At 39.0% G+C, this 16,135-nt stretch overlaps 1 protein-coding gene across 1 annotated transcript in view; it reads left to right on the forward strand.

Annotated features, from left to right (window-relative positions):
* Positions 1-16,135, forward strand: part of ablim1b (actin binding LIM protein 1b) — a gene marked incomplete at its 5' end in the record, with an annotated part of 69,956 nt that overhangs the window by 10,459 nt on the left and 43,362 nt on the right. The window contains one exon of the mRNA XM_084434913.1: positions 9,892-10,026. Coding sequence (XP_084291039.1) covers positions 9,892-10,026 — 135 coding nt within the window. The remainder of the gene's footprint in view (positions 1-9,891; positions 10,027-16,135) is intronic.

The raw sequence follows: 16,135 nt of genomic DNA on the forward strand, positions 1-16,135 counted from the left end.
TTCTGAGAGTGTTCCGGCATAAAGGAAAGTCAAAGTAGTCACTACAAACAAAGTTAAGTTTTACTGATACTTCATTCAATGTGTAATGTCACCAAGTTAGATGAATGCTTTTATATATTGCAGAACAGAATGCAGAAAAAGAGAAACATTATCTTAAAATCGTTTCGCCACCTGAGGTTATAATAACTAACGTTATAGCTCCCATACAAGGGCGCAATAATAACAAGATAACGTTAGCTTCGCGTTTCCCAGTGAGCATAAACAACGGCGGCGTCGTAAACAAATTTAGTCAAAGTTGTCAATAGCCTATAAATGAACATTCAAATTCATAACAAACAGTGGGTGAAAACAATCATTCACACAAATTGTCGCCCTACTGTGAATTTGCTTGATCATTTACAATAGAGATTGATCGCTAGCTGCTAGAAACATATGTTGTATTCACCAAAGTTAACGCTGACTGCATAGTTCTAGCTAATTACATCCTTGTGTTGGTTTGGCGAACATGAACGTCAGTTTAGAAAGAAAAATGGATTTACCTGTCCTGCAAAAACAGAGCAACTGAATGTTGGATTGGAATCCCTTCTACCGGCGGAGTTCTCGCCACCTTTCGAAGGTTTTTCCGATGTAAATTCGGTACTTCGCACGTTCCTTATCCTTGTCCCTCTTCTTTGCAATTTGTTCATCGGAACGTCGTCTCTTTGGTCGTGTGTCGGCCATAATTCAAACTTCCCTCTTCATGCTTCTCTCTCCTCCACACCCCCTTCATGTGTACGTGCACTAACCCCCCCAAACCCCCCCTCAAATACATCTTGCCAGTTATTGGCTGGAACACTGTTTGTTGTGTTTCGTGGTACGGGTGAGCCCGGTTTGTTTTTGTTGCCGTTTCTGGAGCCTGTGGTGTCTAGAGAGAGTGTGTTCAGGGGACAGGCAGCTAGCGGATAGTGAGGAGATGTTTGCTCTATGTGACAAAAAATGTTTTGGCCTAAAAAACACACGACATCGCTTAGAGCACCTTTAATTTCAGGTAAAATAAGTAAATTCAGTCTAAGGGGATTGATTCCCACTACACATAACCCAAAGGCCCAGTATATGACACATTGCTGACTGAAACTATGAGATTATACACTCACCTAAAGGATTATTAGGAACACCATACTAATACTGTGTTTGACCCCCTTTTGCCTTCAGAACTGCCTTAATTCTACGTGGCATTGATTCAACAAGGTGCTGAAAGCATTCTTTTGAAATGTTGGCCCATATTGATAGGATAGCATCTTGCAGTTGATGGAGATTTGTGGGATGCACATCCAGGGCACGAAGCTCCCGTTCCACCACATCCCAAAGATGCTCTATTGGGTTGAGATCTGGTGACTGTGGGGGCCATTTTAGTACAGTGAACTCATTGTCATGTTCAAGAAACCAATTTGAAATGATTCGAGCTTTGTGACATGGTGCATTATCCTGCTGGAAGTAGCCATCAGAGGATGGGTACATGGTGGTCATAAAGGGATGGACATGGTCAGAAACAATGCTCAGGTAGGCCGTGGCATTTAAACGATGCCCAATTGGCACTAAGGGGCCTAAAGTGTGCCAACAAAACATCCCCCACACCATTACATCACCACCACCAGCCTGCACAGTGGTAACAAGGCATGATGGATCCATGTTCTCATTCTGTTTACGCCAAATTCTGACTCTACCATTCCAACTCTACGACTCTACCACTCTAAATGCATTGAAGCAACTGCCATGTGATTGGTTGATTAGATAATTGCATTAATGAGAAATTGAACAGGTGTTCCTAATAATCCTTTAGGTGAGTGTATATTAGGATATCGATCTTCATCAGATTCTGCAAAGGTTTCCCCAGCTAAAATATGATGAATTATACTGATAATATTGCACTAGAGAGCAATGCATGATACCTGGCAAAATGTACTAATTGCAATCATTGTGCAGTGATACTTTCTAAGGCATACACTACCTTTCAAAAGTTTGGGGTCAGTAAGACTTTTTTTTTTAAAACTGAACTTTTGTTTAGCAAGGACATATTAAATTGATCAAAAGTGACAGTAAAGATATTACTAATGTTACAAAATATTTCTATTTCAAATAAATGTTCTTTTGAACTTTTACAAAAAAGGATATCATGATTTACACAAAAATATGAAGTTTTGTTTTCAACTGTGAAGTTTCTCGAGCACCAAATCATATTAGAATGATTTCAGAAGGATCATGTGACACTGAAGACTGGAGAAATGATACTGAAAATTCAGCTTTGCATCACAGAAATAAATTGCTCTTTGAAATAAATTAAAATAGAAAACAGTTCTTTAATAATAAAATATTATTAAAATATTAAATAATATTTCACAAAATTACTGTATTGACTGTATTTTTGATCAAATAAATGCAGCCTTGTTGAACATAAGAGACATAAAAGAGAACATAAGAAACCGTCTCACCAAACTAAACTTTTGAACAGAAGTGAATTTTGTTTTATACACTTCCATAAAAACAAACTGACTATATTATGTATTTCTCGGTCCTAGAGAATGGGGTGCACATGCATTAGGAAATCTGTTCTATGTCTGTATATTGTAAAATTAATTTATGGCAGCAGTCATTGGAGACAATATTCATCAGGTGCTGGCAACACTGTTCCGTTTTCTTGCCCCTCCTCTTGGCCACAGACTCTATTTGTGAGGCTGGACGTGGGCCAGCAATGTGAGGGCTGGCGTGACGATGACTGGTGGGGAGCCAGATGCTCATCACAATACAAATATAATATCAATCTAATACAAAATGATTGTGAGGAATGAGTGTTTCACCTTGAATGCATTACCTGTGGCCAATAGCAATCGTAAAACAAGCTCGCTTTAGTGTCCAACCCTGACATATGCGGATTGACCGGTCGTTTATACTTGGCCAAAGCACAGAAGGTCATCAGGAGTCAGCGTATTGCGTTGAGAGGTGAGCTAATACTGCGATTAGTACAGGGGTTGTCGTAAGGTTAAACTCAAAAATACTAAAAGTAGAGGTGAAACAATCTCTCAGATGAAAAGAGGTTTAGACCTTTATAGTCTGACTTGAGGAAGAATGTATCAGTTTGTGTAGTTTGAAAATGGCTGCTAGAGGCAATGGTGAGGAGTAAAACAATGACTCACACAATTCACACACTAACACACACACTCATTCTGAGTCAGAACGCCAGTTCAGCTCAAAGGACACTTTTGCCTCAGGACTGAATAACGCTCTCCAGTTACACAGCCTGTAATAATTCAGTGTTTAACTCTACTTAACACCATCAAAAGCTTTCTAAATGTGTTCATATGTATCTGTGCGTTAATGGACAGATAGTGTACATTAAATCACTTTGGGTCAGTGTTTTCATTAATTTTTGCACAGTACTAGAGCTGGGTGGTATGACAGAATATACCATGTCAGATTTTGTTATATTGTGGTAGAAATATCCGCCATGTCATAACTTACTGTATTAATATAATATTCATTTGATGTGTAGATAGATATCTGCTATTGTACAATGACTTTGAATGTGGCTCATCCAATCAGAATTGGGAATCAGTACTGTCTGTTTTTGATAATATTAGTTTTACTGTTTTGATTATTACATAATTTGAAGCTGCTTATTGGATAGACACCACTGTTACCATAACTTTGGGTTTAGTAAGATTAACAATAATAATAATAATAGTACTTTTATTCGGCAAGGACACGTTAACTTGATCAAAAGTGACAGTAAAGACTTTTACATTGTTATAAACGCTGTTCTTTAGAACTCTCTATTCATCAAAGATTCCTGAAAAATAAAAGTATCACTGCTTCCACAAAAATATTAATCAGCACTGTTGAACTGTATCCAACATAATAATAAGATATATTTCTGATAATGATTTCTGAAGGGTCACGTGACTGGAATAATGGTTGCTGAAAATTCAGCGTTGTCACCACAGGAATAAATTACATTTAAAAAAAAACACAAAGGAAACAAATTGGATATTTATTTGTGCATTCAGATTACATTTGTGGTCAAGTTAATCTTTTTAAAACGCTAATCATGTAGTAACAGTACATTTAATCTTTAACAAATCTAAAAATGAAAATCACTTTTTCTTACTGTACAATGTACATTGCAATGCTGTAATGTCTAGGTGTACTTATAGCATGCCATGAGGGTAATATAAGATTTGGTATCTGATCCATAAAAAACGAGGCAATCACATTTCTGTGTACTGTTTATATATATATATATATATATATATATATATATATATATATATATACACAGTATATATTGCATGCAACAGTTTATGCAAGGATGGTTTTGTGTACAATTTACATATTAATAAGTCTTGCACATGTTTCATGAATGAGGCTCATCGTGTGTGTGTTTCAGGAAGCCTCGGTGTTTAGCTGTGCTGTTCTTCACCACCTGCCTACATTCCCTTACATCTGCGTGGAGCGTGACAGAGTAGTGGTAGCAGACTCTGCCTTTGGCTGAAAGCAGAGAACACATACTGTAGCAGAGTCCAAATGTGCCTTTTGTGTGTCTGCTTAATATAGCCACAGTGTGAGCAGTTGTATTAGTTACAGCATATGTTAGAAAACTCTCCTAGTTTAGTCCATCTGCATGATTGAAACAAGACAGTATATTGTTGGCTTGGCGTTGTCTGTTGACATTGCAGCTTCACTCTTGGGTTCCACCGTACAAGCTCCTGGTGTTATACTGTTGCCGCCCTGGTAGAGCTGGTTACTATAGCAACAGCTGTCTCTGGTTGGGGGGGCTAGTTTAAGACAAAATCCTGTGCTTCAGTTTCGAGGGCCGGTAGGAACATTCTTGAGCACAAAACCTTGGCAGAATCTTGTCGTTACTGATTAGTTGCTTGCTCACCAACTCGTCCAGACAAAGGGGAAATTTTTGTCATGCATGGCAACTTCAGCAGAGAAAGAATAAGGGACGCCATCCATTTCTTTACTTTATACCACACATCAGGGCTCCATACTGTGATTAAAATGACAGAAATAACGTCTAGATGGTCAGTAATGTTTTGTGTGCGTTTTTTTATTATCTCAAAGGTCACTTTTCCGCCAGAACTAGACTTGTATATGGGCCTTACCGGAAGCCAGTGATAATAGTTTATAAAGTTATAGATATGGATATTTTTCTTACAAAAACACATCACTTCGCTTCAGAAGACCTTTATTAATCCCATGGAGCTGTCTGGATTACTTTTATAATGGATGGATGCGCTTTTTTTGGGCTTCAAAATCTCAATTACTATTCACTCCCAGTATAAAGCTTGGAAGAGCCAGGATATTTTTTTAATGTAACTCCGATTGTGTTTGGCTGTAAGAAGAAAGTCATATACATCTAGGATGGCTTGAGGGTGAGAAAATGATTGGATTTTTGGGTGAACTAACCCTTAAAGTCTAGTGTGACTGCGGCTTAAAGCGGCTGGCACACTACACTTTTCATTCCACTGACATTAAAATGCATGCGAATGCAGGAGACCAGAAACGCAAGCTCATGCGAAGAAGTTTTGTAGAAGTGTGGTGAATTCTGACCTGCGAAATCATATCACGTGACATGTGACAAATAGAAGATCGATATGTCACGGCATAACCTCTTAGCTGAATTTTAAGTATGTAAACTTTTTGCAGTAAAGTGGAAAATATTGTATATTTTTACAGTTCGTATGTTAAATTTGTCATAAAAAAAGACTCAGCAGAGAGTGACGTCACATCACGTCCGTAGAATATTTTGTGTGTTCAAAGTCTAGTGTGGCCGCGGCTTTAGAGTGTGCACTGCAGTTGTGTTTTTTGCGCAAACCACATGCCTTGATGTCAGATTCATGATCAAATTACTCTTAGGAATGCTACTTTTTAACGTAAGTTTGCTTGTGATTTAACGATTTGAATTAGACTCACTCATTCATGTCTGATTCAAAATGAGCCGGGAACCATTATGTCTGGTTGTACATATGATGTCTATATAAAAGTACATGGGAATAATAATAAAAAAAAAAATCATAATAGTAATATGATATGAATTTTATATATAATATACAACACGTCTCATAAAGTCCCCAAAGTGGTTTAGCTTGTGGAGACACTTTTGGGTGGCAATATTATGTAAGTTTATGGCCTGATAAGGAGTGGCGAGTGACTGTGGGAGGGAGATTCTTTCCTGTTAATCTTGCACAAGCCTTTCAAGTGGCCAGCGATTAGATTAGAGAGGCATGCGTTAGCTCTCCAATAGGGAAAGAGAGATATAAAGTGGAGAGGTGTCATTCTGGAGAGAGTACGGGCTTCTGTGATTTTAAGAGTAGGTGTAAATGTCTAAAGGAGGAAGGATAGCGCGAGTAAGAGGAAAGATTCATAGGCACGCTAATGAGAAACCACTCTGAAAGGTTCAGAGATCTTTTCGTTCAAATTAACTTCAGCTTCTGAGTGCCGCCAGGTTTAGAACAGCAGCTTTGAGTGGACAACGTCTTGGCCTGATGACCTTGAACAAATATGGTACAGTGAAGCCGTGAAACAGCACATAAACACAGAGATTCTGAAGAAAACCAATTGAAGTATTGTGAGTCTTAGCACACAGCTCACTCATTTCTGACTGTGTGTGGGACGTCTGCTCTCCTTCAGAGCATGTAATTATCAAGATTATAAACAACTAAAGAGTGTACTTGAGTTTTAATGTCTGTTTAGTGTTTATGTTTTAAGGGAATAGTAGAATTTTCAAAATTATTTTGGGTAAATTATTCTTTTTGCGGTTGTGTCCGCAGGCTAACATGTCAAATGTTAGTTAACAGCAAAGCACAAATGACTCATGACCTTCATTATGCAACTGTTCCGACTCTAAATGACACTTGTGATGAGCAGTACAGAAATGTAAACAACATGGCTCGTGCGAGAGAGTGTGAGCACCTCTCCGTGTGGCTGTGATGATAGCCACTGCCTGGCAGTGTTACAGATCACTTTTAAAAAAAACTCCAAACACCTACTAACACTCCTCTCACACCCACACACTGTGTGATAGCACCCGAAATGCGGACATTGGACCGTTGAAACACTTTCTAGCCAGTTGCAAGCATTATGAAATGCTGCCTAGTTGAGGTTCAGCCTCATGTTTATTAGTTTGTGCATCTACATGCATATTTATTGCTTTTTAATGAAAGTCAACTAGGGAAATTGCAGCAGGGCTTATATGTAGGAACAGTGCAGCCAATTATCAAAACAGTTAAGGTTTCAGGTGTTTATAACAGTGCCGTTTGCTTTGTGAAATCTAGTTAGACATTACAACATGTTTAAACTGTTGCAATTTAAAATAATGATTTAATTATTATACTCTTAGAGGTTATCAAAATTCAGAATATCTTCTTTTGTGTTCTGCAGAAGAGAGAAAGTCATACCGGTTTGAAACGACATGAGAGTTTGAATTTTTGGATGAACTATACCTTACCCTATTACCTATATTCTAAACATTTATAGCTTTATGTTTTTTCCTCTTTTATGTCTGTCAGTCAAGGCTTTTTGCACTCATAACTACAGTAATTTAGTTCACTTTTGAGGGAACTCCATGCTGCGTTGTGATTGTGTCTGAAGCAGGTGTGCAACTATTTCTGTCCTGGTCAATGAGGTGTGGAGGTCCTGGATTAAGCCGTTCTCCTCTCGCGTCTTTAGCCCCACGATTTCCAACTATTCCAACTATGCAACTGATTGTGGGGATGAAGGATCATGGCTATGGGACGATGCCCAGGGTTGAAGAGACGCTGACATGCTATCTCTCCTCTGAGGCTGCCCACCAAGCCCTGTAGAACAACATCATCTTTGGTGGGCAAGTCTTATATGGCAGCGGGTCAGGCGGATACATGCTCACTATACTCTAGGCACACCAGGCTGACCTGCTTAGGGACCTGGATAAAGACGAGGGGGTCTGGCCCAATGTGAATAAAGAGCTGCAACCTTTTATTTACAGGGAATGGAATAAAAGAATTGTCAAGCAAGTGGTATTGCACATATTTATCATTGCACAGTGGGGAGAACATTTAATTGTTCATGGGGTAGATTTAAGGGGGAAGAAACTTTTCTTGTGTCTGGCTGTTCTGGTGCTCAGTGCTCTGTAGCCCCGGCCGGACAGCAACAGTTCATAATGAAAGTGACTTGGATGTGAGGGGTCCAGACTCCAGAGTGATTCTCACTCTGGATGTATAGTTCTTGGAGGGTGGGCAGGGGAGCACCAATAATCCTCTCAGCGGTCCGAACCGTCCTCTGTAGTCTTTTGATGTCTGAGATTGTAGCTGAGCCAAACCAGGTAGTTATGGAAGTGCAGAGGACAGACTTAATGACTGCAGAGTAGAACTGCTTCAGCAGCACTTGTGGCAGGTTGAACTTCTTCAACTGGTGAAGTAAAACCTCTGCTAGGCCTTTTTTGCAATAGAGCAAATATGATTGTCCCAGGTCCTGATAGATGGTGGTGCCCAGGAACCTGAATGACTCCACTGCTGCCACAGTGCTGTTCATGATGGTGAGTGTGGATAATGCTGTGGTGTTTCTCCTAAAGTCATCTCCACTATTTTGAGCGTGTTCAGCTCCAGGTTGTTATGACTGCACCAGACAGCTGATCAACCTCCTACCTATATGCTGACTCGTCACCATTGTGTATGAGGCCAATGATGGTAGTGTCATCTTCGAACTTCAGAAGTTTGACAGAAGGGTCTTTGGCAGTGCAGTCATTCGTGTACAGGGAGAAGAGCAGTGCAGAGAGCACAGGTGTTTGGTGTTTTAAGCCCCCAACGGCGCCTTCCAGGCAGCGAGGGGATGGGTAGGTTTAAGGTTGAGGGTAGGGTTAGCTGCCTCTAAGGAGCCATTGGGGGCCTAAAACACCATCGAGCGAGAGCACACATCCTGGGGGGTGAAGTGGGTGAACAGGTGTTGGATGAGAATTTCCCCATTCTCACTAATGGTTGCCTATCTGTCAGAAAGCTGGTGATCCACTGACAAATAGAGCTAGGAACAGAGAGCTGGGTTAACTTAGTCTGGAGGAGTGCTGGGGTGATGTTGTTGAAGGCCGAGGTCCACAAACAGGTCCCTGGTTTGTCCAGATGTTGCTGGATATAATGCAGTCCCATGTTGACTGTTGCTTACTGAGCATCCACTGACCTGTTTGCTCAGTAAGCAAATTGCAGGGGGTCCTGTAATGTCCTTCAGGTAGGCCAACACCAATCTTTCGAATTACTTCATGACCACAGATGTGAGAGTGACAGGTATGTAGTCATTTAGTCCAGTGATTTTTTGGGGGGGCTGATGGGGATAATGGGGGAGTGTTTGAAGCAGGAAGGGACTTTGCACAGCTCCAGCGATCTGCTGAATATCTGTGAGAAGATGAAGGCCAGCTGGACAGCACAGGTTTTAGGACAGGCTGGTGAGACACCGTCTGGGCCTGGTGCTATTTACATTTATAATGTATTTATCATTGTTCATGCATTAACTAATGTTAACAAATGAGACCTCATTGTAAATGATGATCAATGATCTGTGTGTAAGGGAGTTTTGTCAACTTTTTCCTAAGAATAGCATTAGCATTTACAGATTTGTTGAATGTTTATGTGAATCCATCACTGGCCAGTTTTTAGTCAAGATCAAATTACTAGTTATTTTTTAGTAAAGCTGTAGGTTGTGCCAGGTTTTATTGTCTTTTAGTTAGCTATACACCAGTTGTTTATATACTTGCTTATATCGGTTGTGATTTTATTGTTTTGGGTTTGAAACTCATTAAATGACATAATACTATCCTCTTTATCAGCATAGGCTGCTTCATATAAAAGGGAGGTCTTTGCTAACCCATGTCTCTGTGTTCCTTAACAGTGGCACATCCTCAGGAACCGCACCATCCACCAGGAAAACTGGTTATCCAGTGCTACAAGTGTGGGGAGCCATGCAAGGGAGAGGTTCTCCGGGTGCAATCCAAGCACTTCCATATAAAATGTTTCACATGCAAAGGTAAGATTTATTTACCACTCAGTGGCATGTTAATCTGTTTAAAAATAATGTGAAATCTTTTGTTGGCTCATTTCTCAAGTCAAGAATGACAGATGAGTATTAGCATCAAATTCCACCTTTTTAGCTGGAGTATTATTAAGGAAAGTAATGCAATTACGTTTAGACATTGCTTCATCCCGGTCAAAAATGTGACCAAAGGATAGATGAACAGAGCTGGCTCTGATAAGGCAGATGGCTGTGGGGTTGAATAAAGAGGAACTCAGAACTTTATTACCCGATGAATGAAACCAAAGTTAGCCCAAAGCTGTATCACTACCACGGTAATTTGATTAAATGGGCCTCTCGCTCTTTATCCAGTCTTCTGTGGTCTTCTTTGTTTATACCTGCTTTACTGACATCATTTGGCAGGAATGATGGAAAATCTGTGACTGAACTTCTTGGTGAGTCCTTCTCTATATTATATAGGCAGACCGTGTTGGCAAGAAGTAGATATATTTTGTCACACTTTTTTTTTTTTTTGGTCTGTTGTATTTGAAGTTCTGACCTTCTTTATTTAGTTCAGTTGTGTTTGGTTCTCTGTCTAAAAGCTTATTTTCATTCTTCGCGCTCTATATGGATTGACCCTCAGGTCGTATAACAGAATGTGAGGTTTATGTGGTGGCGTGTTGCCAGTCTCAAAGAGCAGACAACTCATTTCCTCCTGGAAACCACACAGAGAGCTCAATCACTCAATATGCCTTTGCTCACGTGGAAGACAGCACTCGGTGTACCAATGAAAAACGGTCAATTTCTGCATTCCTGATTAATGTGCAGCACTTCAATATGTGTAACTACTATGTTGATAGATAACTGTCTTCAGCCGTTTGAATGTCATTGCCATGGCAACCATAATATCAGGTGTCTGTGTCTGGCTGTAAAAACGTTGTATGAGGGGTCTTGACAGTAATTGTCAGTGCATCCATAAGCTCCTGCAGCTTCGAAAAGCCCTCTGAAGCTGAGGTCTCTCCAGGTTTTCTTCTTTAATCTTACCTGAACAATTCACTCAACCTGTAGTTCCGCATTAGTCACTAATCGCAGACGCCGCATTAGTCTCCTAAAACAAGGTCTGTGTCCGAAATCGCCCCCTATACCCTTAAATAGGGCTCTATTTGAAGGGACAGCCATTTGTAGTGGTGTCCGAAACCATAGTGGGCATCATCGAGTGCACTCTTTCAATCCCATAATGCACCGTAATAACGAGTGTAAAACTGATGTACACTCAACAGCTAGAGAATACCCATAATACAATGTGACAGTCGTGCTGAATGAATTCACTCGTTTTCATTCACTCTTTCTAGTAGACTATATTAATGGCGTAATGTAGGAAATAGTGAATGAGGGTATAGTGGGCAATTTCGAACACAGCTGAGGTCAGTCTTTCTTTCTTTCTTTTTCAATTACTCTAAATTAGCTTTTAAGGATAATTTAGCTTTTATTTTAAGAACAAATCAGTGATTTAGACAGAATAATCTCTCAGTCTTTTACATTCTCTCGAGTACTTTGTGAGTTCAGCGCCACAGTGAAATATGATGGGCATATGAGAAGAGACTTACATCATTGCTATAGCAACCAAAGCAGAGACATTGGATATTGGTGACCCTTTCTGAACAAACAGATCAGATTTCCTCACTTGCAAAATGACAGTGCAGACATTAAGTCCTAGAGATTGTTTTTTTATTTATTTTTTAAATCTGATTTGCAATGCAAGTATATGAAACATCACAGAATTCATTTAAAAGCACAGATGGAATGAAAAAGGAGCCCAGTGTTAGTTCACACCAACATCTGTCACATGGTATTTCACTTGTATGGTATTATTTGAAGTACAATGGGAGGTCTAAAATCTGTGATTGAAAATATGGGATTCAGAATCTCATTTAAACCTGATTTTGTAGATAGAAAAGCTTAGCATTTTGGACTTGGATAAATGTTACCAAAGAAACTTGTGTAAAATGAATAAGAAATTAGATTCTGCGCTATTTTTAGGTCACTAATCAAATAATCAAATTTGTGATAACGATCAGGTGACTCTTTGCTTGTGCGGTCAGATGTTCTTGCTTTAAAACTCTGAACTGTGGAGTTCAAGCAGCTCGAGTGCTTGTTTTATTCAACGTTTCACTTAAACTGATGCTAATACAGTAGACTAATTTGCCATACCAATAAATGTTTTTGCAGTAAAATGCAAAAAAGAACCATTTTCACAAATGGTCTCGGACTTTTGGGCACCACTGTACATTTTGAGTACCATGTGAATATCATGCCATATGACTATTGTAACCATTCATTACCATTATACATACTCAAAGTGTCATCACATCATTTTCAAGTTTTCCTGAATGGATAATGAGTTGTATTAATCCCTAGATCTTTCCTAGATTGTCAAACATAGAACAAGACTTGAACACATTTACAGTAACACTTCTACAGAATTTATTAATGTTAATCTCATCACGTCCTACATTTTTAAGATTCAGTGTTAATATTAGTTAATGCTCTGTGAGCTAACATGAACAAAGGGTTAATAAATGCTGAAAAATATATTTCTCATTGTTAGACTATGTTAGTTAATAGATTAACAGTAATACTTTCTATATTAGTCTTTACTAGCAATGTAGTTCTTAAAAACAGAAGAGGGCAGCACGAGGACTCAGGTTAAGCAGGCCAGTGACTTGTTGTCCACTTAGAAGGAATCCATAATCTAATGGATCTCCTGTCTTTCTAGTGAATCAGTTCCATTCCTAGAAAGCAGGATTCAGACTGTTGCATAAAGTTATTTTCTCTGTGGATACCTGGCAGGAGTGCGTCTGCTGGGCTGACCTGCCAAAACCTGAACTCTGACAAGAGAAGATGCAGTGGCTTTACTGCTCGGTTGTAAGCTAATGAGCCTTGCTTTGCTCTATTAGTTTCATTTGTTCACTCTAAGCAGGCTCACTTAAACCATTACAGTGAGCATGTGCAGTCAACATATACTGCTTCGCTCCCCCCTTTCTCTACGGTGATCACTTAATATTCCTGTCCATGTCTCGCACCGTCTTTCTGCACATTCTCCCTCCCTCTCCTTCTCTCGCTCTGTGTGTGAATGCTGTGTCAGTCAGAGAGCCTGTGTGTGCTATTTCAGGCATAGTCTCCAGGAGCTGTTAAAGCGCTGCAATGCTGGAAATAGCTCTGCTGATCCCCATTGGGAGGATAAGACGGCAGAGGAGGGGTCCACACACACCTCTTTAGAGACCGTCAGTCTGTCTGTGAACATGTGTGCTTGTGTGTGTGCCAGTCACTCCGCAGCTGTGGGTTTGCATTAATGAGGAGTGGCAGACGTCCCTCAGGGGTCAAGGGTTACGTGCCTAAACATGTCATTTCAGGATGTCATTCTCACAGCCGAGAAGATGATGTCACTGGCTGACCTCAACGCAACAGATTTGATTTGTGCATTTGAGCATTTTATTTATATGCTTTGATGAAGTTACTGCTGTTTTTATTGCTCTCGGTTTATGAGTTTTTCTCTGTGAGAACCAGATCATGTGAAATTGTTCCTATTGAATTGGAGGAAAGTGAATCACTAATTCCGTGGATGCAGTTAAAGAAATGTTCTGGAGTAAGCAGAATTTAAAGTCTAATGCTAAAGGACATTTTTAGATTCATCAATAAAAGTCTAAGTCTAAGAGTGATAATACAAATATCATACTATTTCAAATAGTATTTTTATTCTATTTTTCTATTGTATTTGTAGTATTTAAATCATTTTTTGTTAAGAATGACAACTATATTAGCGTTTACACCAGAGGACAATATCATTCTGCTTATTCTAAGCGTTTGCTACAGTTTGACAACTGCCACTTTAAATGCTTGAGTTCTTTAAAGCAAGATGGATTCTGATTGGCTGTCAGTGTTTTTATCATTAATCTGCTGGGGGGAAAACATTTTTTGAAAGTGATTCCAATGATAACGCTTCTCTGTGCCATTATAGTTGTGGTGTGGACTCTGCTATTCTTTTATATTTAGAACAATTTTTAGAACTAGATCTTTATTGTTATAGTTATTAGTGTGAATAGGCCTTTACATCATCGTTTACATTTTTGGGGTTGGTAAGATTTTTAATTGTCTCATGATCATCAAGGCTGCATTTGTTTGATTACAAATACTGTTGAACAGTAATTATTGTGAAATATTATTACAGCGTTCAGTGTCACATGAACCTTTAGAAATCGTTCTCAAAAAGAGGATTTAGACTTTACAGATACAATTTTTGGGACTTTTTACTGAAAGAATATGTGACCCTGGATCACAAAACCAGTCACAAGTAGCACGGGTATATTTGTGGCAATAGCCAATAATACATTGTATGGGTCAAAATTATCGATTTTTCTTTTATGCCAAAAATCATTAGGATGTTAAGTAAAGATCATGTTCCAGGAAGATATTTAGTAAATTTCCTACTGTAAATATATAAAACATTTATTTTTTAGAGTGAATGCAGCACAATCGGGAACATAAATGGACAACTTTAAAGGCGATTTTCTCAATGTTGAGATTTTTTTGCACCCTCAGATTCCAGATTTTCAAATAGTATATCTCGGCCAAATATTGTCTTATCCTAACAAACCATACATCAATGGAAGGCGTATTTATTCAGATTTCAGATTTCAAAAGAAAAAAATTTAAATAATTGACACATGTGACTGGTTTTGTGGTCAAGGGTCACATATGCACTATATATAAAAAAAAAAAAATTAGCTTAATATTTTAGCTTCAGACACTATAGTAAAATCTTCCCATAGACTTCCAGTGTAAGTGCATAGCTATCAACAGGTTTTTGTTGTTTTTACAAACTAATATTATAATAAGTTGAGCTTAACTTGTGTTTAATTTGTCTTACAGCTTTAAGAGTTTAACAGAGTATGTTTTAGGGCAAAGGTTCAGGTCATCCTCAGTCTAAAGTGTAAGGTGAATATTTAGAAATCTGTTTTGTGTGTATCTGTGTGTGGTAAGTAGTGCTAATGAGATTCTTTGTTTAGACAAAGGTGGAGCCAGAGAAGTTCAGGCAGTCCTTACTAAAATAGTGTGGAGAGGATTTTTCTGGCACCTGTCACTGTCAGAGACACACATTACCAACCACCCAGACTCATACACACAAATACTCCTTCCGCTCCTTCTCCTATTTACCAAACAGTTGTCATGTAAAACAACCTCTCTAGTTTATGCAACCGTACACACACACCCTCGGCCACATCTCCCACCCAATCTTTCTCTGTCAGTCTCTAAAGTGGACGCTCATAAAAGCCATTATAACTCATAACGCAGTACGCCATCATGAAAGCAACAAATAATTTGCAGCTCTCTCTAAACCCAGCATTAAGTCAGCAAGTTGCCTCGGATACAAAACACAAAGTATTATGCTGTGACGTGTGCCTGAAACTAGTCCTGTATTGTCAGACCGAACCCTGTAATACTGTGGCTTCACGCATGCAGCTGGGACAGGGACCAACCATCAGTCCAACCAGAGGTCATCCTAGAAATTCTTTTAGAAAATAGGCTGTTCTGTTTGAAAATGAGTGATTAAGCATAAGTTTCATTCCCAGAGTCGATTTATTTTGTTTGTTTTTTGCAAAAACGATGAGCTATGTGTTTTATCTGGCTATCAAATGTCTGAAATGTTGTTACATTAACATTGCAGAGATATTTCAAGATTCAAGTTGCTTTATTGGCATTGTAAAAAGGATCATCGCAGGGTGGTCTTGAGATCATCATAGGGGAGGCTGAAAAAGTTGACATTTTTCTAGCTGTCATGAATTTTTAATACTGTCCAGTGCACTTTATTAAATTTGTTACAGTACCTCATGGGAAATTGATCTGAAACATATGTGTTTAAGGGTTTAAATTATTTCAGCATACAGTACCACCTGCATTCCCTGCTGAGGTCAGACTCAGAATTCTAGTCCCAGGCGAATCATACATTAGTGTTATGTAGACTCAGCGGTCATTTTAACGATCTCTGCATTTTATTTTGCAGCTTTGCTCAATGTACATACACGGCTCAACACAAGAGGCATGAATTAGAACGGCTCAGCAATAC

The sequence above is a fragment of the Rutilus rutilus genome, assembly GCF_951802725.1.
Source record: "Rutilus rutilus genome assembly, chromosome: 16".
NCBI classification, from domain to species: domain Eukaryota; kingdom Metazoa; phylum Chordata; class Actinopteri; order Cypriniformes; family Leuciscidae; genus Rutilus; species Rutilus rutilus.